This window comes from Poecilia reticulata, chromosome 3, assembly GCF_904066995.2.
Source record: "Poecilia reticulata chromosome 3, P_reticulata-male-v2, whole genome shotgun sequence".
NCBI classification, from domain to species: Eukaryota; Metazoa; Chordata; class Actinopteri; order Cyprinodontiformes; family Poeciliidae; genus Poecilia; species Poecilia reticulata.
This window is the reverse complement of record NC_088832.1, coordinates 14,552,282-14,573,507: the sequence shown is the minus strand read 5'-3', so window position 1 is coordinate 14,573,507 and position 21,226 is coordinate 14,552,282. Positions and strand designations below refer to the sequence as shown.

The window sequence follows — 21,226 nt, the reverse complement described above, 5'->3', positions numbered from 1 at the left end:
ACCAACGCAACAGTGTATCCGTGCCAGATTAAAATACTGCCAGGCCTCATTCTACAAGACAAATTACATACAATCTGATTTGATTCATACATTCATAAAGCTTTTGTCTTCTCCGTAATGCCAGGATTACGTTTGTCCATCCAGACGCCATCTGTTCAACTCAGTATTCTCTCCCTTCCACACACATACAGAGACACATATATTACATTTTACATACAGCATAGTTTACAGTAGGTGATTGTTTAGTGCATAAAACCACAGGCAACAGTGGGGAGGGTTGGTGGTACGTTTACAGTTATTTTAAATGGGCCAACGCCCTCAAACCCAGTTCCCCTGACTTTCTTGTGCAAAATAAACCACCACTGAGCATCCTTTCACTAATCTGCTCATAATCAGCTTCTGCCTCTCTCTTCCTCGTTCTTTCACCAAACTGCTTCATTGCACACTTACACATAGTCTCTTCAAATAAGTCTTTGTGTAAATGTATTTGATCTGTTGGTGTCTCAGTGTAAGAGTTGACTGTATTTATTTGCGTCTTTCAACAAACACGTGCATGAAGTTACAGTGGTACAGTTGTGGTTTACCACAGGGCGTTGTCTCTTGAGTATAACTGAAGCTCCAGAATGTCACAGTCACCTTTTAAAGCTTTATTTTCCTATGTGATGCCATGCGCTAAAAAGCTTTAAGGAACTGACCTCTTCACCGCTACTGCTTTGGCTAGTGTGCCGCGATAGTGGTATCTTGTGACTCCTGCACTGTAATCTAATGTGGTCATTTGACTGCTGTTACATTGTGTGCAAGAAAATTTATAGAGGGCAGTGTTCAGCCAGCTTTATTTTTTGTCTGAATAGAATGTAAATTTATAATTGGGTCATCATAGGTTTGTTCTTGTAGCAACCTTCAAAAACACACAGCTAGCAGGATGTGGCCACTGTAGAGGAACTGTAATTGATTACTTCTTTCCTCTCATGTCAGCATGTCACTCTTTCTTCAATATCTACATGTGTTGAGTGGTTACTGACACAACGTTGGTAATACCATGGTTATTATCTATGAAAAGAGGCGCAGGGTGTTAGCGCTGATAGCCAAACACGCGCAGGCATTGTAATTATGTCAGTGACATGAAGCGATGGGGAGACTGCTTTGTTGCACCGTTTGCACTTTCAGTAAGCGTAGAAAAAGATGATCTTTCTAGTAAAAGTTTCAGCCAGTTTGAATTTGTTTGTTTAAGAGCAAATTCTAAATTATTTCAGAGCTTATTTTTGGAACTGAAGCGCATAAAAATGGCATTTGAGCTGTACACATGATTGGGTTGTTTTATCATAACATGTTGATTACTGTAGCTTATATTCTTAACCCGAGCTGTTTGATTAGATAATGTCCTACCTGCATCTGCTGAGATCACAATGTAAAGAAATCAATATTTTTTTTAACTTGTTTGTTAAAAGTATAAAGTTGACTTATTTGACTTTAAAATGGACATTCTTGGGTGTCTTAAGACAAGAGATGCACCAAACTTTGCACAGTCAATATAACACATTCAATTTCATATATTTACCCTCTGACAAATTACATGTAGTTTGTTCATTCATTTATTCACTAATTTCTTCATTTATATAGTTTGTATTCGCTCTAAACTCTGCACCATCACGCACAGAGTTTCCCCCAGAAAACTTTCTAAGTGCAGTGGAAGGAGCAGGAGGGCAGTCTCATGCAGCGTCTACCATGTTTTTGGGTTAAAAATTGTTTACATAATTGTAATTATGTGTTATTGGAAGACATTATTAACAATACCTAAACACCAACTATAAAGTCTTTAAAAAAACAACAACTAATAAAATAAATAAACAATGCTTACCATGGAGGGGGCAGAAATAAAGTCTGGTGGCCAGCCAGGCTTATGGTACACTCGAGGAAACCTCAACACATTTAGGCTTATACTATGTATAGATACTTTTAAGACATTATTTCACTTGAGTCTCAGTTAACCTTTAGCAACACCGATTGACATCTACAGAAACCACAGAGTGAATCTCTAAGCTTTTTACACAAAGTGTTTTGACGGTATTAAAAGAATGAAATTATATTATTGTGTGAGTCACACTGGTGAAATGGTCCTTAGCAGAATGGCTTCTTTATGAAGGAGTACGCTTTCTCTTTATGACTGGGGCACAGAGTGGGATGATGAGACATATAGTCTAATTAGATTTAGAGCTGTTCTAAAAGAGTCCAGATAATCCCAGCACATTGCAGCCAGCAGCAGGGTTACCGCAGTTAAACGTCGTTGCTGGTAGAGAGACGTCACAACTGTTTGTTTTTATTTTTCCTCCGGTCATACGTGTCTATTGGTTGGACTGGAGGGTTTATAGGAGAGTTCCAGACCTGGGTCTGGCTATTCTTAGTAATGTGGTCTGAGTGATCTCAGAAGTATGGGCTTGAATGTGGGCTGGTGATGCAACATTCACCTGAATGAATCTTAAAGCCTGTCCAGCTATTACTCACCATTTGGGACAGTGCTGATCTATATTTTCCTTCTATCTGCTTTACTGTTAAAAGGGATTTAATGACCACGTACTCCTTTCACACCACACGTCCTCCTGTGACTCTTAGCTCTGCAGTAGAGACCAGGAGTTCTACTGCCTCTCTTCTAAACTCATAGATATGAGATTACATCTGAATGCTCCAATTTTTATTACGTTTATATGAATGTAGAATCCCTTTGAACAGTTAATTTATTTTAGGGAAACGATGGTAGCAAAACAGAATACACACTTGAAACCGGAAGTTTATATACACCTGATAAAAAGTCACATGCACATTTGTTCCTCACTGCCTGAAATTAAATCAGAGCAAACCTCTTTTGTTTTAGGTCAGTTCAAATTACCGAAAATATTTTTATTTGCTAAATACCAGAAATTTTCTCTATATATATATATATATCCATCCATCCATCCATTTTCTTTCACCCTTGTCCCTCAGTGGGGTCGGGAGGGTTGCTGGTGCCCATCTCCAGCTGACGTTCCGGGCGAGAGGCGGGGTACACCCTGGACAGGTCGCCAGTCTGTCGTAGCGCATATATATATATATATATATATATATATATATATATATATATATATATATATATATATATATATATATATATATATATATATATATATATATAATACATTTAACTTTCTTCAAATTCAGACGTTTACACACCTTAAGCTATCCAATTTGAGCTATCCAAACCTTTTAGGTTTAACTTCAGACAATAAGAAAGAACTTATTTTATGTATGCATTTTGATTACATTGCTGCTAATTAAAGCAACAATAAAGAATTCAACTTTTCACTTTAGAAGGCCAATGTAATGGCAGGTAGGTATGCTCACTTCCATTCAAAGCAATCTAGTAAAGGTTCACAGTCAGAGACATAAACTGTTATCAATTCAGTTCAAGCTTTTGAATGTAAAAGGATGACAGTCAATTTGACTTGCAAAAAGCTAAACGTAAAATCCATGACGCACAGGAGATTGTAAAATTGCACAGTGTGTCCTGTGTTCTAGGTACGACTATAACGCAGTTATAAAAACAGTGACTTGTATTCTTAAGCAGTCCAAACATGCAATGACTTCACTCCAAGTGGATACCTAAACATGTGGTATGAATGGGGAAATCCCTGTCTTTTATTTAGAAAACAGCCATAATATCACTGAGACACAGTTGCCTTGTTTCCTAATTCCTTGTTTAAACTTGTTTTTCCCTCAGACTTTTTTTTACATATTTAGGCCGTTTCAGGAAGGAAACAGCCGACGGTTCTGGAAGGAAAGGCACCTGGTCCTACACGTGGGGTGTAATGCTTTCAAAGAAGATGATGAGACTAAATTGTAGGCTGTTGTAGATAGACCCATTGAGAATTTACAGTGTAGTCATTTGTATGACAATATGACAGAATTGTCAAGACTATTTACTACTGACACAAAACAAGTAGTGGATACCAAGAGCTGCGGACGTGCCTTTTGTGAGCTACATGTTGTAGCTAATGGCTCAAAATATTCAGCTGGTAGTGGTAAAATATTTGCATCCAAACCTGTAGTGCTTTCTATTTGTACTGAGTTGAGAATGCAACAAGACCATGAGTCAGAAATCTGCCCGGAAAAGGCGGAGGTTGCCACCATGCTATGCTAGTCGCAGCATAGTGAAGAGCGAGGGGGGAAGACAGAGGGGACATGAGCAGCGCCAAACGTAGGGTGATTGACAGTGCTAAGACTCTGTCAATCTCACAAATTCTCATAACATAGGCTACAGTCAGGACATGTAGTGACAGTTTTAACAAATAAGGTAAGAAAATATTCTTTATAAAAGTTACATACTGCAGCTTTATTGTAGCTCTGGTGTACCTTCAAAAACAGCTTATTAGCATATATTAAGCTTATATTTCATTCTTTCCTTCACTTCTTCCTTTCTTTCCTGCCTTTCTTCATTAGTTCAAGGTGCTGCAGTCTCAGCAGCACATCTACTCTGTGAGAAACTCTCCAATAAACAAGAAGTTGCTTAACTAGAAAAAAAAGTATGCTTTTCCTTCTACACCTTGCCTTTCCCTGGGAAGCAGTACTTGAAATCCGCTACATGGACTGCGTTTCCTCTGCACCGCCCCTGCAGGGCACGGATTACCCTCCATACCCTCCGATGGGCGGTGTTTGTGTGGGGCCACTCCTTCACCGCTGCTGCTGCTGCTGCTGCTGCGGGGCTGGAGCTCAATCCGCTCACTAGATCTCCAGCAACAGCAGGAGCAGCGGTCGGACCGGAGAATGGTCGCTGTCCGCAGAACATAGATGTGCAAAGCCCCTGGAATATCCGAGCGCTGGAGAGGCCAGAAACAACAGCCGTGGAGGACAGCCTACATTTAAGCTTCAAAAGGGAAAGACCTACGGTGAAGCCATGGCGGTAGAAGAAGAAGGTCTTCGGGTTTTCCAGAGCGTAAAAATAAAAATAGGTAAGAAGAAGAAGGGGAGGGGGGTTAAAAAAAAAAAAATCCCTACCCCCAGTCTGAGCGCCTCAATGGATGGCTCCCTGTTTGCAGGGAGAGCAGGGAAGCTGTGAGGGGCTGGTGACTGGACGGGTCCAGATCGGTGTTGTTCTGCTTGTTATTGTGATTCAGATCACACTGGAGCCCCTCTGCACAACGATAAGAACAGCAAATAATTCGAAAATAAAAAACAAACAACAAAACTGAGAAAGTAAACAGAAACTGCAGCAGGGTTGAAAGGCGTGTGGGAGAATGTGGGAATTTGGCAGCTGGCGTTTGGATCCAGATAATGTGTGTTAAACTTGAACCGATGTGAGCAGACTGTAACAGACATAAAGGCTCCACAGCTGCACGTTTCCAGATGCTATTCTGCACATTTTAAGACTATAGATACCGTTATTACCTCTTAACTACAAGCAGCCATTCTTTTTTTTATTGCAAACCCCCTTTTAAAAAATCTGCTTCATCCAAAAGCATGCATGGCTGTCTGATTGTTAGTCCATCTTTTTTATGTTTGAACATGGCTTTCCAATTTATACTTCTTTGAGGATGTAGCCTATTCCATGTTTAACTTGTGAATGTAGTAATGAGAGCGTTGATATAAAAGTTGACAGTAATGTCCCTCACAGCTTTTAAATTCAGCTGTTTGTTATATTTACTCTTTTAAAAACATGACAAAAATAGATTAGTTTTTGCACCAATAATGACTAATATGTGCTAATAATCATATTTAAAAAAAAAAAAAGGGTATGCTGCGCTTGCTATTAAGTAATTACCAATGTTTTGATGATCAGAACCCGAGTCATAAAAAGTTACTAACATTTATCTAAAAAGCATTACAGATAACATTTTCGTATCATTTCCTTTTTTAATGTCATTTTATTAGAACCAGACAGTCATTTCCTGTACTTGCTGTAAAGGTCATCTTGGGTCAGTACGGGGCAGACTGATATCTGGCACCCAGTCCATCCTGTCCAGTTTGGAGTCCAAACATGCAACAGAGGGGATGGGCTAAATTAAAAAAAAAAAGAAAAGAAAAGAAAAAAAAGCAACAAACACCTTTATGAGGCTGCATGACACTGCCAGCTAATATTGGAGCGTGAACAACACATTTGACCCCCTTTTTTCCTAATATTTTAAAGATATTACCTGTGCAGATTGCTTATCTGGAAAAACTGTAACGTGGAAACCACAACTGTCTTGTGAATTTGCTGCTACTCATTGCTCCCGTGAAGGAAAGCTAAACAACCTGAGGACATTTGTGCTGCCTTAGATACACATCTGTTTTCGGATCAAAACAAATGCTCTGAATTAATGTCCATAAGACCAGTGCAGATAAATGATTCATGTGTTTAATTCCTAGTTTGTTGTGATCATTACGTTGTGATGTAGCTGAATTACCAAATTGCTGTGCTGGATTATTTTATGATGTAACAGGTATACTGGGAACAATCGTTTGATCGACAGTAAACTAATCCGAAGCTCTTTTTATGCCGTACATTCATCGTGTAAAGTAGTTTTTCCAAGAAACGGTAAAAAAAAGAGGGGTGCGTGTAGGGATTGGTAATTTTCGCTTTAAGATGGTCTCTGCTCTGATCTTGTATGTGGGGAGAGAGGGGGGAGTTCTGCTGAGTTTGCATGTTTGCATGTATGCTGGTGCATTGATTTTCTCCAGATACTCTGGCTTCCTACTGTCCAAAATTGTGCATTTTAGGTTAACATGCGATTCTAAAATCACCCTAGGTGAAATGTTCCTTATGGCCCCTGTAATGGGTGGAAGATTTATCCATTTCAAATCTCAAAGGTTTCTCGCATTTCCAGAGCTAGGACTCTCCCAAGCCAAGCAGGAACATCAATTATTTTTACAACCAAATAGAGCACCTTCAAAATGAAAAGACTCCTGTCTGCCTAATCCTAAAACAATATGTTAAACAGTAGCTGACATATTGTGAAAACCCAAAGATTTCACCCTCTTGGTTTCAATTTTTGCTCTTTTTTTTTCTCTCTAAGAGAACATCAATTATGTTACAAGCACCATGATCATGACAATTTTACTTTGTTGTGTCGTATCAGAAAAAGGAGAAAAAAACATTAAGTTTAATTATGACCTTCAATTTTACTCCTAAACTTAAATTTCCATATTTGTGTCAGGAACATTTTACAGAATGGCCTGTAGAAGTCAGAACCTCCAATGTTGGCTGCCTTACACATAACAATTTGTAATAGCTGCGCTTCTGATGTTATGTATGTCCTTTAGTCTTTAACACATGCAGCAATAAAGGACATATGTTACACTATGTCCTTTATTGAACATGTCGTGGTGTTTGGAAGTTTGAAACTGCTGAGAAATATAATGTAAGCCTGTATTCCTAAGAGTTGACAAATTTCAGTCAACAGTAGCACAAAAATAGCACTGCTTACAACTCCACTTAACTTTAAATGCACATTTCAAAATGACATATTTTAATAATGCAAATTGTGGTACAAGTACTATTAGTAGTACTTGTGCCTGTATGGGATTCTCACAGGATTAGAACCACAAGTAAAACTAGTTACATTCCTAAAAATAATACACTCCCCAGGAAAAAAAAAGGCCCTTATGAGTTTGCATTAGCTGCTGACGTTAATAAGAAACCGTTATGTTGTCGTCACTCCGAAGGCCTCCGTTGAAGTTCTTCATAATGCCATTTAATGACGACAGCAGAGTTTACACTACGCTGCTACCAAGCAGCAGACATGCTTTCTGTCAGTCTGATCCCTGCAGCGCTGTGCTCCCAGTAACGTCTAAGATATGCTTGCATCACACTGTTTTCATCAGAGCCTGTCCTTTGGCATGAGGCTGCGGTTGGCCGATGACTCAGAGTCGAAAACCCGCCACACACTCTTATTATTCGCGTAATAATAAGAGCGCTTATTATTACGGCCTGCCAGGTGATGACTCCCCTCGACTTCCTGGAGGAACAAATGTATATCGGAAACCCAACTGGACTACTGGATCCGAGCCTGTACCGTCTGGGGGGAAACACAGGAAACAGGAAACTGCCCCCAATTCGCTTCCTGATTGGCTGGAATAGACTACAAAAGGATTGTTTTTTCCTGCATGGCAACGAGTTAATACAAAGCAGATGTAGAGAGATGCATATTGGGGTGGGGGTGGTGGTGGTGAGTGGGTGGATGGGTGGGGGAGTTGGGTAAGGAGGTGGTGTCTCGCAGATGAAGCAGACTGTGCTTCATCTGTCAGCGACTCGGCGCTCGGAGAGACGGGAAATCTCAGTGGCACAGCTGGAGTCGGGACTAATTAACGGCAACATATGTGCGTTTGGCCTCTCTGGCACAGTGAGAAACATTGTTTGACAAACACTGTGACACACATGAAACTTCATAATGATGCACATTATTGAGCATTCTCTTACACAGATGTGCAAAGTGGGTTGAAATCTTTTAACTCGGCTTCTAACAGGTCGGTTCCTGACCAGTAATAGCACATTGTTTTAAAAGTGGACTAATAAAGATATTCTTGCATAGAGACCCACAAAAACACACAACATACATGTGGTCATTAGGCATATTAAAACCATTCCCTCCCCGAAAATGTACCAGCAGATGCAATGACGAGAGCGATGTATAGCTAAGATAAGAAAGTGAAATATACCACAGGATGTATTTGTACGTGTTGAATGAGAACAGCCACCGACATTTACTGACTGCTAACTGAGTGGATAACCAAAAATCATTCAAGTCCTGTACTGTATCGGTTTTCTTTAAAACTTGCTTGACTTAAACTATTTATCTACAGTATTTCCCCATAAGCCATTTAAATTTCTATTTAGTATGGTATGTAATCTTTCATGTTTTTTTTGGGGGGGGGGTTTGCAGTTGTTGCTGCTGTGATCGAAATTGGACATATATGAAACAGACAGGAACAAAGACGCATCAGAAAACCTGCACACATGTCCATTTTTGCTCAGCAGCTGTTCCCCTCTTTGCCCATATGGTGTTTCATTTCAGGTACATGTGGCTCGACTGTAGCTTTCTTTTACTAAAAACAACCAGAATATCCTGATGTGAGCACCGAAACTCAACCAAAACAGAAAATGTGTGGGCCGTTAGATACAAAAGCACCGAAAGTCACTGTTCTTCTGTGGATTTGTTATGAGTGATTCCGTTAAGGGGACTTCTTTTATTGTTTATATAAAAATATTGATTGCAGAGGCTTTAAAAAGACCAGCTAAAGGGAAATTTTAAACCTCACTGGTCAAAGAAAGCATGTTCTGTGTTGTAGACAGCATACCATCAGTGGAAAAAAAAAAAGATTACATAACCAAATTGGTCGTTAGTAATGCATTTGCAAACGTTTCCATTTTGCTGATGGTAAGCTACGTCCTTTTATATATACCTGCTGTTTAATTCAAATATGAGAGGTTAGACTTTCATGCTGGAGTCAGTGTATGATTCTAGGCAGGTTGATCTTTGATCAATCGTCTGTCCTCTTTATTAACCGCCCGACATTAACTATTTTTATGGGCTCTACTGTGTTGGCACAGCACAAGGCTGTTACTGTTTAATGGTGTTGTTACATTACAAGTGTAATTTTGGATGAAGTGAACATAAGCGTCTAATGCACACTGGAAGGAATACTAGATTACTCATTGTTTGTAAAAGATCTCAAGTGATTGTGGTCCAGGAAATAAGAGTGGGTGGCTCAATTCAGGCGACTTTAGCTGAAAGGGAAAAATTTGGTCGCAGTGACTGAGACCTTCGTCCTTCACTTGGCGGCCGGCCCGTGGAGATTTCCACATTTCTTCCCGTTGACAACAAACGGGAGCCATGTGGCCGAGAGGAGGTTCGGCTTGAAATTCTGGCTCGTGGGTCAATTTATAGAAATAACAAGTGCATGCCAAGTTCTCCATTTTGTCCTAGAAGGCGAGTTTGTCCTGGAGGTTTCTTATAAACATGCGTGTTGTTGACTGTTGAGACGCAGCTCGAGGCTGGCGGAATAATCCGGGTTGTTCTCCTTGTGTCACTAATGCGTCCTCAATGAGAGCACACAGTACCAGGAACACCGGGAAGTATCGCCGTAGGCCCAGCATGCAATGTCAGCGGAGGTAAATAAAGGGCTGGAGGGCTCGCCCACAGTGCCGCTCCTTCCGCATGTCCTTCACACGCCCTGTGGGATGACCTCTACCTACTAGTAACGACACGCGAAGGAACGCAATCGAACATGTCGTGGAATGTTCGATTGGAGACGGTAAAAGCACTCGTGAAAAGTGACTTCAGTGACCGATTAGGAAATGGCCACGTGGACGCTGGTTGAATCAGGTTTTGCAATAGTGTTTCCATACGCGGGCAAAACCAGCAATGCCAGCTCACCACATGCAAGAATTTACACCCAGCACATGCTCTGTTCCCCGCGCTTGCAAAAGACATCACAACATCTCAGCTATGTGTCTGCTAAGCTTGTCTTAGAGGTTACAAAGCAGAGTGGAACGAGAGGGTTGACCTCCCTCCACCCCCCCCCCCCCTTTTTTTTTTTTCTTGTTATGTCTTTAATTGTTCTTTTTCTAGAAGACAGAAAACAAGAACAAAGTCTTCTGAGAATTATGTAAATGCGCATGAAGCCTGGAGGCAGTGTTGGGGTTAACCTGCATCCTGACCAGGACGTGGAGCTCAGCCTCTCTCCTGCTAACTGCGCCGGTGACACCCTGCTGGTTTGAAAGGTCACCGTCCTCCATTCATGGGCTTCAACTTCAACAAGACATCTTGGAAAGCCGCTCCTCCCGCAGGGTCTAGTTGCACGTAAAGATAGAAGTGTGTGTTGTTTATTTCTGTTTTGTTCAAGTTTTCCGTTGAGACCAACGACCCGGTGTGAACATTAGCTCTAGGCGGCTCTGAAACAAAGAGGGAGTTTGATCAGTAACTGTATGCTGGTTTATTGCAGAGATGGCGGTGTGCAGTCTTTAACCAGAGCCTCCCTCCGTCCCGGCTCTCGTTCTCCACATGCTGCGCTCACAACTGCTGGTTTTGTGTGGAAAGCTCCGCTCATTAGGCCGCTTCTTCTTCATCACGAAGGACAGTTTGTGGCAAAAAGAAACACGTGTTTATGTCGCTGCCGGTGTGAGCGGAATCAGATCTCAGATCCGTGAAATTCGACGTTTTTTTTGTTTGTTTCAGCTGGGAGAATCACACAGTGCGAAACATTTTTTTACTCTCATGTATAATTCATTTTACAAATGAATTCGCTGATTCATCTAAAGAAGGCTAAATGTGGATTTTACTCACAGACCCAAACTCCCTAAGGATTCGTGATATGCTAAACTTTTAAATGGCTCCATGCTTCCATCAAAATGTAGCTTTTTTTTCGGCTTAACTGCTTTACCTAATAGTTTATAGAAGCTCAGTACAGTGGCAAACAAACAGGATTAGTGTTGTATTGTTGAAAATCATCTGACACATTTTCAGTTTTTCTTGATCAACCATTAATACCTCATGATGATTCATCAGTTGGACAATTAGAGCAAACTGAGCCTCATAGTGGTGTTGATAAGGTTCTCCTTATGCAGGACAAAGGAGAGACAAGAAGTGTGAAGATAAGTTAAAAAAAAGGAACAAAAAAATGAGCAGAATTACCGTATTAACCATATTTACTAAGGTCATTTTTCATATTTATTATGTTAGTGTCACAAATAGATAAATAAACAGTCCTGCAGGATTAACGTCCCGGCTATGGATGTCCGTACGGAGGGCCTTTGCGTGTCGTGTGTCGGCGAATGTTTTTATGTGCAGTCATATTGAGAACGACAGTAATGACTTCCAGTTTGGTTTCAGTTCTTTTTATGAGTCTCTACCTACGAACATCAAAGAGACGAGCAGCACCAGTGGGAGAATATAAGACAGTTTCGCTCCTTGTTTCCATGCTCATGGTGATCTCTCACCGACACCATGTTTTCCCCCCACATTCACACACTCTCAGGGGTGACTGGGTTGTTCTCGCTGCTTTTAAACTTCGCCTTGGATCCAGTTGAAATTCCTTTCTCCCCATCTCATTTCCTGTTGTAGCGTTCTCCAAAGAGAACTGCTCTCCAGTTTTCTATCTGGCTGACTTTTCTCTCTTTCTGCAGTCTTCCCCTTCTCTTACACTCGATTGAGCACACTGCTTGTAATTCTCCATGTGTGTGCGTGTGTGTGTGACAACCTTGCCTCCCCCCCTCTTTCCCTTTCTTCAACTCTGTGGTCCGCAGGCCTGCTAGTTGAGTTGAAAGCATTCACGCCTGTGTATCCTCGAATGTGTTCATGTCAGACAAGATTAGAGTAACGAGTCGAACAGCGCGTCTGTAACTGTACACACGGGCGCAGCGAATGGAGTCGGTCAACAGAGGAAGGAGAGGAACAAAGCTACACATTCACTACATCCATTACGTTCATACAATCACTCGGGTTTCCTCGTTTCTTCTCTTCTTGGCGGTTTTTCACCGGCCGCGCTGACGACGGGAGTCGAGCGTGTCAATTCGCCCTTGCTTTTCTGCATGTCGGCTCTGGGGCCTTCATGTTTGTTGTGTGTGCACACACAGTCGTGTCAAGTGTGTGTCTTGGCCTGTTTGGGTCAGATACCGTGGTAAGATATTCTCCAGGGACAGCTGCATCGGTGGTTGATGATGAAAAACAAAACGCTGCCGTTCTTGTCCGAGTGTCTGTTTGGCTGCATAATGGAGAAAGAGATGAAAAGGGGAAGCTGCAGAAATTACAAGAAAGTGAAATCAGTTTTTTCTGGTAATAGAAAATGAAAGCAGGAACAGGAAAGAGAGAATCGCTAGCTGATAAACTCTTAGACATGTTACAAGATTAGTTTTTATATTATTTATTGATTTTTTTTTTCCAACTCATGTGCTGTCATGCATGAGCACACACAGATAAACAAAACTAAAACTTGAACCATCCACCCTCCTGAATTCAGAAACATGCACTGACATTTTCCACAACATTAAGCTGCAACATGGCAACACGTCTCTGCGTACAAAGGTAAATTTACATAATGCGTTATCAATTTAGTAACAATCAAAATTAGACAATGACAATAGGTAGATAAACTCAAATTTATTGTCCGTTGTCCTGTGTCGGATAGCTTTTTCTGACTCACTGTCTTTTGGCCTTTTTTTCATGGATTATAAATATAGTAAGTTGCTTCTGAGAAAACAACTTATCTTAAAAACCCTAGAATGATATATGCTGCTTGAGTCTGTGTTGAGTCCCTGTGTTCTCCTCAGCCCACCATCTGCCCCCTTTTTATTTATTTTTATAACACCTTAAATTGAGTCATTAAAAGCATGCAGAGTTGAGAAAGTGGTGGTAATCCCGTGACATTTGGGATGACCCGGATGGTTGCAATCCAATCAAGGCATCTCACAGATCATGAATGAGCGTTGGTCGGAGGGAGAAATAAAACAAAAACAAAATTCAGATTAAAGGGAATTTGAGAGCATGGAATGAATGAGAGGGATTAACATGTTGGAGGTGGAGTAAAAATTGGAAAACGGATGAAAGGAAAGCAGAGATGACGAGGATCTAATAACAGGGAAATGAAGAGGTGAAGCGGAGATAAGAGAGAGTAACGTCATCTCCAACGTAAGAGCTGCAGTCTGCAAGTTGAAGCAATGAAGTGTGTGACACGCTGCGCAGCTCAGGTGTCTGGTTCATTTGTGAATGACTGTTATCAGGAACTGTTGTGTAATAATTCGCCCAGGGCTTTAATCAGCCTCCAGAGGAGCCATCATAATGCTCACAGCGCAGTTTATCCCCACCGTTTCTCTCACCAGGGTTTTACGTTTGCCTACTGCGCTGCATTGTGCAAACACCATATCAGTGCGTCTTGTCGGTCCTGTTGCATTATTGGTTTCAAATGATTGGTATGTCATTTTATCAAATGTGAAACTAACAATGGAAATTTCTTCTTGTTAAAGGACGTTACGAGCAGGTATCGTGTCAGCCTGGAAATAATCTTTAAATAAGCCCCAGGCTTTATCCAAACCCTTAAAATTATGTGTTGTGTTCATAAATCCAACTACTCACCTCCGTCCTCACACATGTTTTACCTCATCTCTCTGAAGGATTCAACTGGTACTGTGGTAATGTGCAAGACACAGGAAGTCCTGAACCAAAATATCATAGCATATTAAAAGACCTGCGGTAAATGTCTAATAAAAGGGGCAAAGAATCTTTAATTTGTCTCTGTGAATTCAGAAAGCAGAGTGATTGAAAAGTCCAATGGGTCTGATAAATCAGAGTGCAGGACAAATGACTTCCGTAATCCATGAGCAGATAGTTTGTTTTGTTGTTTCACAGCGGGCTCTCCAGTGTCAAATGTCAACTTTTTCCCTCCTTTCTACTTTGGTTTCAGCTGCAGGGGTAACTGAGTCCATGCCCACTGTTTCCTGTTGCAGCAATCGAATATTTTTCTAAGCAAACCGGTTTAATGTTTTTTTTTTTTTTTTTCTTGCTTTGTTTGCTTACAGGACACAAGATAGGGGCTCATAGGTTTATCTGTGGCAATTGTTTTAAAAATAGGATTCGACTAACTACGTGTCTGTTGCCAGTGCATTGTTAAAGTTAGCTTCAAAAGGGCAAAAATAAGTCCTTTCAACGAGAGAACAGGGAATGTGGTGAAGTGAAAGAAGTTTTGTCTTGTATGACCCTTGCCCCATATTTGCTGCACACTGCAGGCCAGCTAGCAGAAAGAACAGTGCTACAATTTCCCCCTGCATATGAGAAAAACTATTTTGGAATAATTTTATGCTGTACCTTTTATTCTTTTGTTGCGCTGCAATACATCTATTACAGAGAAATAAGAACATTTACATGAAAACAAATACTAAAACTAACCAGAGCTCAAGTCTGTGTATCAAATTGACGATAAATATATGGTATATATATTTTTGTTTGAAATCATTGTGCTAATATGCTGAAGCAGTTGTGTTTTTGCTCAAACTTACGATGATCATGATGATCTCAAACCAAATTCAACTGAATTAAAATGATAAGGTAAGGTCACTCTTCCACATAAGGCCTCTATAGCTTTTGCTGAGTCATGTATGATTAAAAGAAGAAGAAATGATCAGAGTATTCAAATCTTTCGTAATCCCTGAGTGTTTGGATCCTTTCTGCCTCTGTTGTTCTTAAGTTAGTCTTTTAACGCCAAAAGTAATACGGCGAGACAAAGCTGCATCAGATTCCTGTACAGATGGCGCGTTATTGGAGCAAACACTGACATGGTTAGTTAACACATGTGTAACTGAAGACTGCAGAGTCCTGTGGGTCCCCAGGGCGAAGAGAAACACAATAAGGAGCAGAGCACTAAGACCTCAGCTTCATGAAGCAGAATATATTGGTCCCTCAGGACTGCAGCACCACCTTTGCATTGTGTGTGTGTGCATATGTCTGTCTCAGTGGGTGGCAGGACAGCATTTTTGTGAAAGGGAGTGCTGTCTGTTACACATGTCTGATGTGCAGATTGAGACTCTGAAGATTTCAGGAAATGTCCCACGCAGATTCTTTCATTCACAGATCTGAGCAGCACAGCGGAAACACACGCCTGTTCACATGTCCTTCTGCGTCTCTGGGAGACCCTGATATGATATGTGAGATGTAAAAGTAGCCACCTTGGCAGAGGTAATCTCATTTATCGTGCTGCCAGATTTGGTGGTGGGATAGAAAAAGAGATCCAATCTTCACACACTCACACTCTTGTAGCTTGACCAGGTGTGAACTTGCATAATTCTATTTATTTTTTATGCTTTGTTTGCTTTTAGTGTTCTGAAAATAAGTTATCACTGGAAGCCTGAATAAACACATTATGTTTGCCTCTGCGGCACATAAATGAATCTCACTCAATCTCTTTCTGTTTGTGCAGGGGAAGCAAAAAACATTCCTCCATATCCGGGACCGAACAGGATGAGGGACTGCTACTGCACCGTCAACCTGGACCAAGAAGAGGTCTTCAGGACCAAGATTGTGGAAAAGTCACTTTGGTGCGTTTAAAGCCCCTTTTTCCGTTGTCTCGTCTTCTGATGCAAAAATAATTAGGAAAAAGACATTTTTTTTCATATAAGTGTAAGGAAAAAAAACAGGACAATAGAATAGAATAACATGGCATCCCCTCAATGCCTGGAATGTTTTTTTTAATCACTTATTTAAATTTTATTTAATGTAAGGTTTTCTAATATGTATAAACCCTATTTTCTTAGATTAAAGATGCACCAAACAATTCTGTTTTTGTATCATGCAACACAGGGATTTCAATACTTAGTGTTTGAACTCAAACAAAGGCTTGTTACAGCAACATCTAAAGGTTATTTTGTTAGAAATCTGCCTCCCAGCATATTGGCCTTATCAACTCAGAGCAGGAGATGCAAGAGGCAGCCAACTTTCCAGCAGAAGAGCCGATGGAAACGGTAGCAGCGCAGAAACCGAATCACATGTTAGATTGCCAATCATCTCCATGGATCACAAGCTTTAAATCCAGTCAGCTCTGAATCTGCTCACACTTCCATTGTGTGCTGGGCTGCAGCTGCTCTGTGTTTTTGTTGTTTGAAACTGTAATCATTTTTAAATTATGAAGTACGTCCTTTCTTCTTCTCTAAAGCCAGATGGAGGATACTGTGGACATTTTTGAGAGCAATAAAAGCAGCAGTTTGGTTTTGGTGTTTATAAAAGTTGTGATTTAATTAGTGTTGAGATGCACACAGTATAACCTTAATTAACAATGCCAAGGTTTGATGGCAACCCCCCCACCCCCACCAAATTCCCTGTTCTGCTCATTATGCGGTAATGATGGGAGTTGATATGTTTGCTGTGTAATAAGTCAGGCTATCTGCTCAGGTAGCCCGCCTGTTGTGGGTTTTTAGATGGAGGCATAATAAATATGGTGTTCGTAGGTTCCCAAGTGCAGTTCTAAAAAACTTAAAAATAAATATAGTAACAGTTTGAAAGAGAGTGTGAGCAGTTTTATTAGTCCAACATTTTATGGTGTGGTATATCTTTAAACACAGAAGTCGATCCATGGCTAGTCTTAGCAGAAAGTCTTGATTCATTTGAACAGATATTGGTAAAAGTAACAAGCTCTGGCATCAGCCCGGTTGAGTTGCTCTTCATATCTGGGTGCTATAAGCGCTGCAGTCGCTCTTTTAAGCAGCAGGTGTCACTACTGTGAAAATAGAAGCACAACACACCATCGAAGGCAGCAGAAGAAGAGTTCTTCGGAAAGTAGAGATTTTATACACAAACGTAATTAACAAGACATCAAAATTTTCACGTGGTCAGTTACATTTTCAGCTAATGTTTTCTAATAGTGAATCATGGGGATTTACATGTTATAGCTTCATTAGTACCATTAGCATGTGCTTATTATTAATGCTATCAAGAGTTAAAATGATCATGAGGAAAGGGCAGTAGTTTTAGTTCAAAATGATAGCAAAATCGCTCTTTTAGTCTTTTGCTGCGCATTGTTTTGTGTGGTAAATGCAGAAAAAAAAGGAAATACAAAGTAGCAGAAAGCTTGCATTTGAGGAATGTTTTTATTATTTGACTCTATTGTAAAATATACCAGTCTTTAATAAAGTGAAAAACAAAAAAAAAGACAGTTGTCAAATCAGATGATGAACATGAGATATTTCAGGTAGCTCCTCAACTCCTAGAGTAAATTAAATAAAGCGGAGTTCAAATGCATTTATTAGCTAGATCATTGATAAGTGCAGTCATGCTCCTTCCCATTCACTCATCTTCTCCTCTGTCTGTCTTCACGTCCGCCACGCAGCGGAAGACGTCGATAATTAGCAGCAGCAGCAGCGGCCCCGAGGGTTTGGCTCACGAGATTCTTATTGCTGTGATTTCTGCGGTTGTCCTTTAGGTGAGGCGAACCGTGGGAGCCGCTGAGCCTTCCAGCCAGCGGTCACAAACAGACCTTTTTGTTGCAGGCAAACAGGCTGCAAAATCCCTTTTCTTACTGATTCGTGGAAAGACATACCTGCAGGCTTTATTTTCCATGTGGGAGGTGATTAATTGACCGAATCAATCATGTCTGAATGTTGACAAGGATGTGGTTGGGGTGTTTACTCGAAGGTGAAAGTACACCTACAGCCTGGCTGCTGGTTGAGGACACTCCCAGTCACCAAGATGGGAAGAAAATGTAACAGACGCAGACGCTGTTTACAGATTAACCAGGTGATCCTTGGCTGAACTGTAACCGAGGAGACTCGGCTACACTTCTTGTTTGATGGAGGAAATTCGGTTTTTCACCGTTTGAGGGACACGGATAGTTTTCTTGGGTTTGTTTTCTCCCTCCTTCATTTCCCGATCCAGGAACAAATGCGATAAAAGTTGAAAAATATCTACCCCAAAAACATCCCTGTTTGGGAGGAAGGACCTTCGGAATGAACTAAGTGTGCAGTTTTGTAGTGGGAGGAAACCAAACATTTCTCATGTCTCAGCATCTTATCCTCAACTTTGTGCTCTTTAAATTACACAGTTTGAAAACACAATATTTTAAACAAACCTTGCTGTATATCACACTGTTTTTCAACCAAATTATCCAAATTTGTCAACCTAAGTTGAAATATTTAAGACTTCTGTTATTGTAAAATTTTTGCAGCATTAGTGTTCTGATACAGATTGTTTTATCTGTAGAACCATTGGCTGTCAAGGATGCATAAAACAAGGATGCATAGTTCATCACACACCAGTTTTCCGCCTGCATCCATCCATCCATCCATTTTCTTCCGCTTATCCGGGGTCGGGTCGCGGGGGCAGCAGCTTCAGAAGGGAGGCCCAGACTTCCCTCTCCCCAGCCACTTCTTCCAGCTCCTCCGGGGGAATCCCAAGGCATTCCCAGGCCAGCCGAGAGACGTAATCCCTCCAGCGTGTCCTGGGTCTTCCCCGAGGCCTCCTCCCGGTGGGACGTGCCCGGAACACCTCACCAGGGAGGCGTCCAGGAGGCATCCTTACCAGATGCCCGAGCCACCTCAACTGGCTCCTCTCGACGTGGAGGAGCAGCGGCTCTACTCTGAGTCCCTCCCGGATGACCGAGCTTCTCACCCTATCTCTAAGGGAGAGCCCAGCCACCCTGCGGAGGAAACTCATTTCGGTCGCTTGTACCCGTGATCTCGTTCTTTCGGTCATGACCCAAAGCTCATGACCATAGATGAGGGTGGGAACGTAGATCGACCCGCCTGCAGTCACTATGTAGCATTTTAAGATTAATGCTGCATCACGCTGATTTCGTTGTTTTTCGTTGCGACATAGACTCTGCTGTTGTGGTGGACAGAGATCTGTGTCTCCCTTCACCCAGAGAAAGACCTGTTCTGAAAACGCGGACGAAAAACACCTGGTTAGATCAAATGTTTCAGGAAGTTAAAGTCCAGAGAAAAAAAGAATAAATTCTCAAAGTCATAGTGGAAACAGCCTGTAATGAATAAAGTACGGGTGCATAATTTAAGTAAAGCATATCGCAATACTGTTGCTGAATAATGCAATGACAAAAGCAATTACTATTAAGCCACATCACAAAGCATTGCATCAGATGTTGGCTTTTAAACTGGCCAAACATATCGTTGACATGCAGATTGTGAAAGCGCGGCACCTGACGTACGACATCCTTCAAAGTGTTGCATGCAATCAGTTCTTTGGGATTATATGATTGCACACATAAAAATTGAGACGATGATTGTGATTCAATAAAATGTGCCGCTCCAGTATTTACTTGACTCATGGATGAAATGAATGAGTCTCATTACCTGGTAAAATGATCTGAAGGATGAATGACAACGTTTTTTTCAGGGATCTTAGAACATGTCTTAAACAAGGAACAAATTAGGTTTTGTATATCAAAAATAGGATTTATGTAGAAAAACAACAATAATGCAATTTAGTATTTGAGCTGGCCACTGGAATTATTTCCTCAGTAATGAAAATAATATTACCAAATTTGACCGAATTAAATAAGTAAAAACGTAAAATAATACTCAAAGTAATTAGAGTAAGCTATGAGTCAGTGAGTGTTCACAATATTCTGAACAAAGCCCTTTTTTTGCACAACAGTTGGTCTCTCAAGTGGTTTTAAACAAAATTTGAAATTAAATCTGAAGGAATAATTTTTTCTGAGTGAGAGACAACGGTCTCTGGGTCTGTGGTTCACATGCGTGTCTCCACGCTCAATTGACAGGAAAAATGTCCACACAACTGCAGTTCCAAATCAACACCATTATCTTCATTTTGGTTTGTTTTCAATCATTTGCTTAAACTTTGATCTTTAAAAAAAAATCAAAAAGATAAGATTAAAGGTGCTATTTTCTGGAAACTGCAGCTTCTCATTCAAGAATCCACACAGTAAACCTTGTAAGAGGAAAAACAACGTCAACACACTAATTACTTTTTAATAAAGTGATCCGTTGCATGAGTTTCTGACCCCGGTCTGTCTCTTTCCTGCAGTCCTTTCTACGGGGAGGATTTCTACTGCGAGATCCCACGCAGCTTCAGACATCTCTCCTTCTACATTTTCGACAGGGACGTGTTCAGGAGGGACTCCAGCATTGGTGAGTCATAAGCTCATCTGTCTGTTTAATGCTCCCCTTTTCAGCCCCATTATCATCTAATACCGAGCTTAAAAATCGACTTGCAGTGAAAAATCAAAATTTTTTAGCAGCTAAAGCTATAAACACAGGTTTTTCTAGTAGGACACAAAAAGTGAATCAATTCATTAAACACAATTTAATTCCCTTCTTATTCAATTAATTCTTATTTTAGAATATTTTATAGTCCGAGTTTTATTCACTCCTCAGATGCGATCATCCCTCGGCCCTGTGAATAATCGCTGCCAATAATTACACCCTGTCTGACTGAGCCATGCATCTCTTCCTGAGATCTGATTGGCTGCCAACAGGTGTTTGCACCCTGACGAGATCTAATTGGACGCCAGTCTCTGTCCTCAGCATGCTGAGTAAAAGATGTTGCACTGCTGGAATGGGGCTAAAAATAAAAGACGTCTGGAGGTTTACAGTCTCGTCGCTCAGAGGTTCTTGCAGTTGCTCACGTTTCTCTTTGTTCAGGATCCAACTGATGTCAGTATACCAGAGGCAGTGCGCCCTCAGCAGCTCCTACCAGTGCTAACAAGCTCAAACTTTAAACATCTCGAGTCTCACAGTACTTCTCAGTAACATGCAGCAAATCTGAGT

The 21,226-nt window shown here is 40.9% G+C and overlaps 1 protein-coding gene across 2 annotated transcripts in view; it reads left to right on the top strand.

Moving 5' to 3' along the window:
• The first annotated feature begins 4,675 nt into the window (after positions 1 to 4,675).
• Positions 4,676 to 21,226, top strand: part of rasa3 (RAS p21 protein activator 3) — a 43,228-nt gene continuing 26,677 nt past the window's right edge. The window contains exons 1-3 of one of the 2 annotated variants that reach the window (XM_008404379.3): positions 4,676 to 4,979; positions 15,913 to 16,030; positions 20,484 to 20,587. In XM_008404379.3, the coding sequence (XP_008402601.1) occupies positions 4,925 to 4,979; positions 15,913 to 16,030; positions 20,484 to 20,587 (277 nt within the window). In that variant the 5' untranslated portion in view covers positions 4,676 to 4,924. The remainder of the gene's footprint in view (positions 4,980 to 15,912; positions 16,031 to 20,483; positions 20,588 to 21,226) is intronic. The other variant, XM_008404380.3, reaches the window with a different exon arrangement.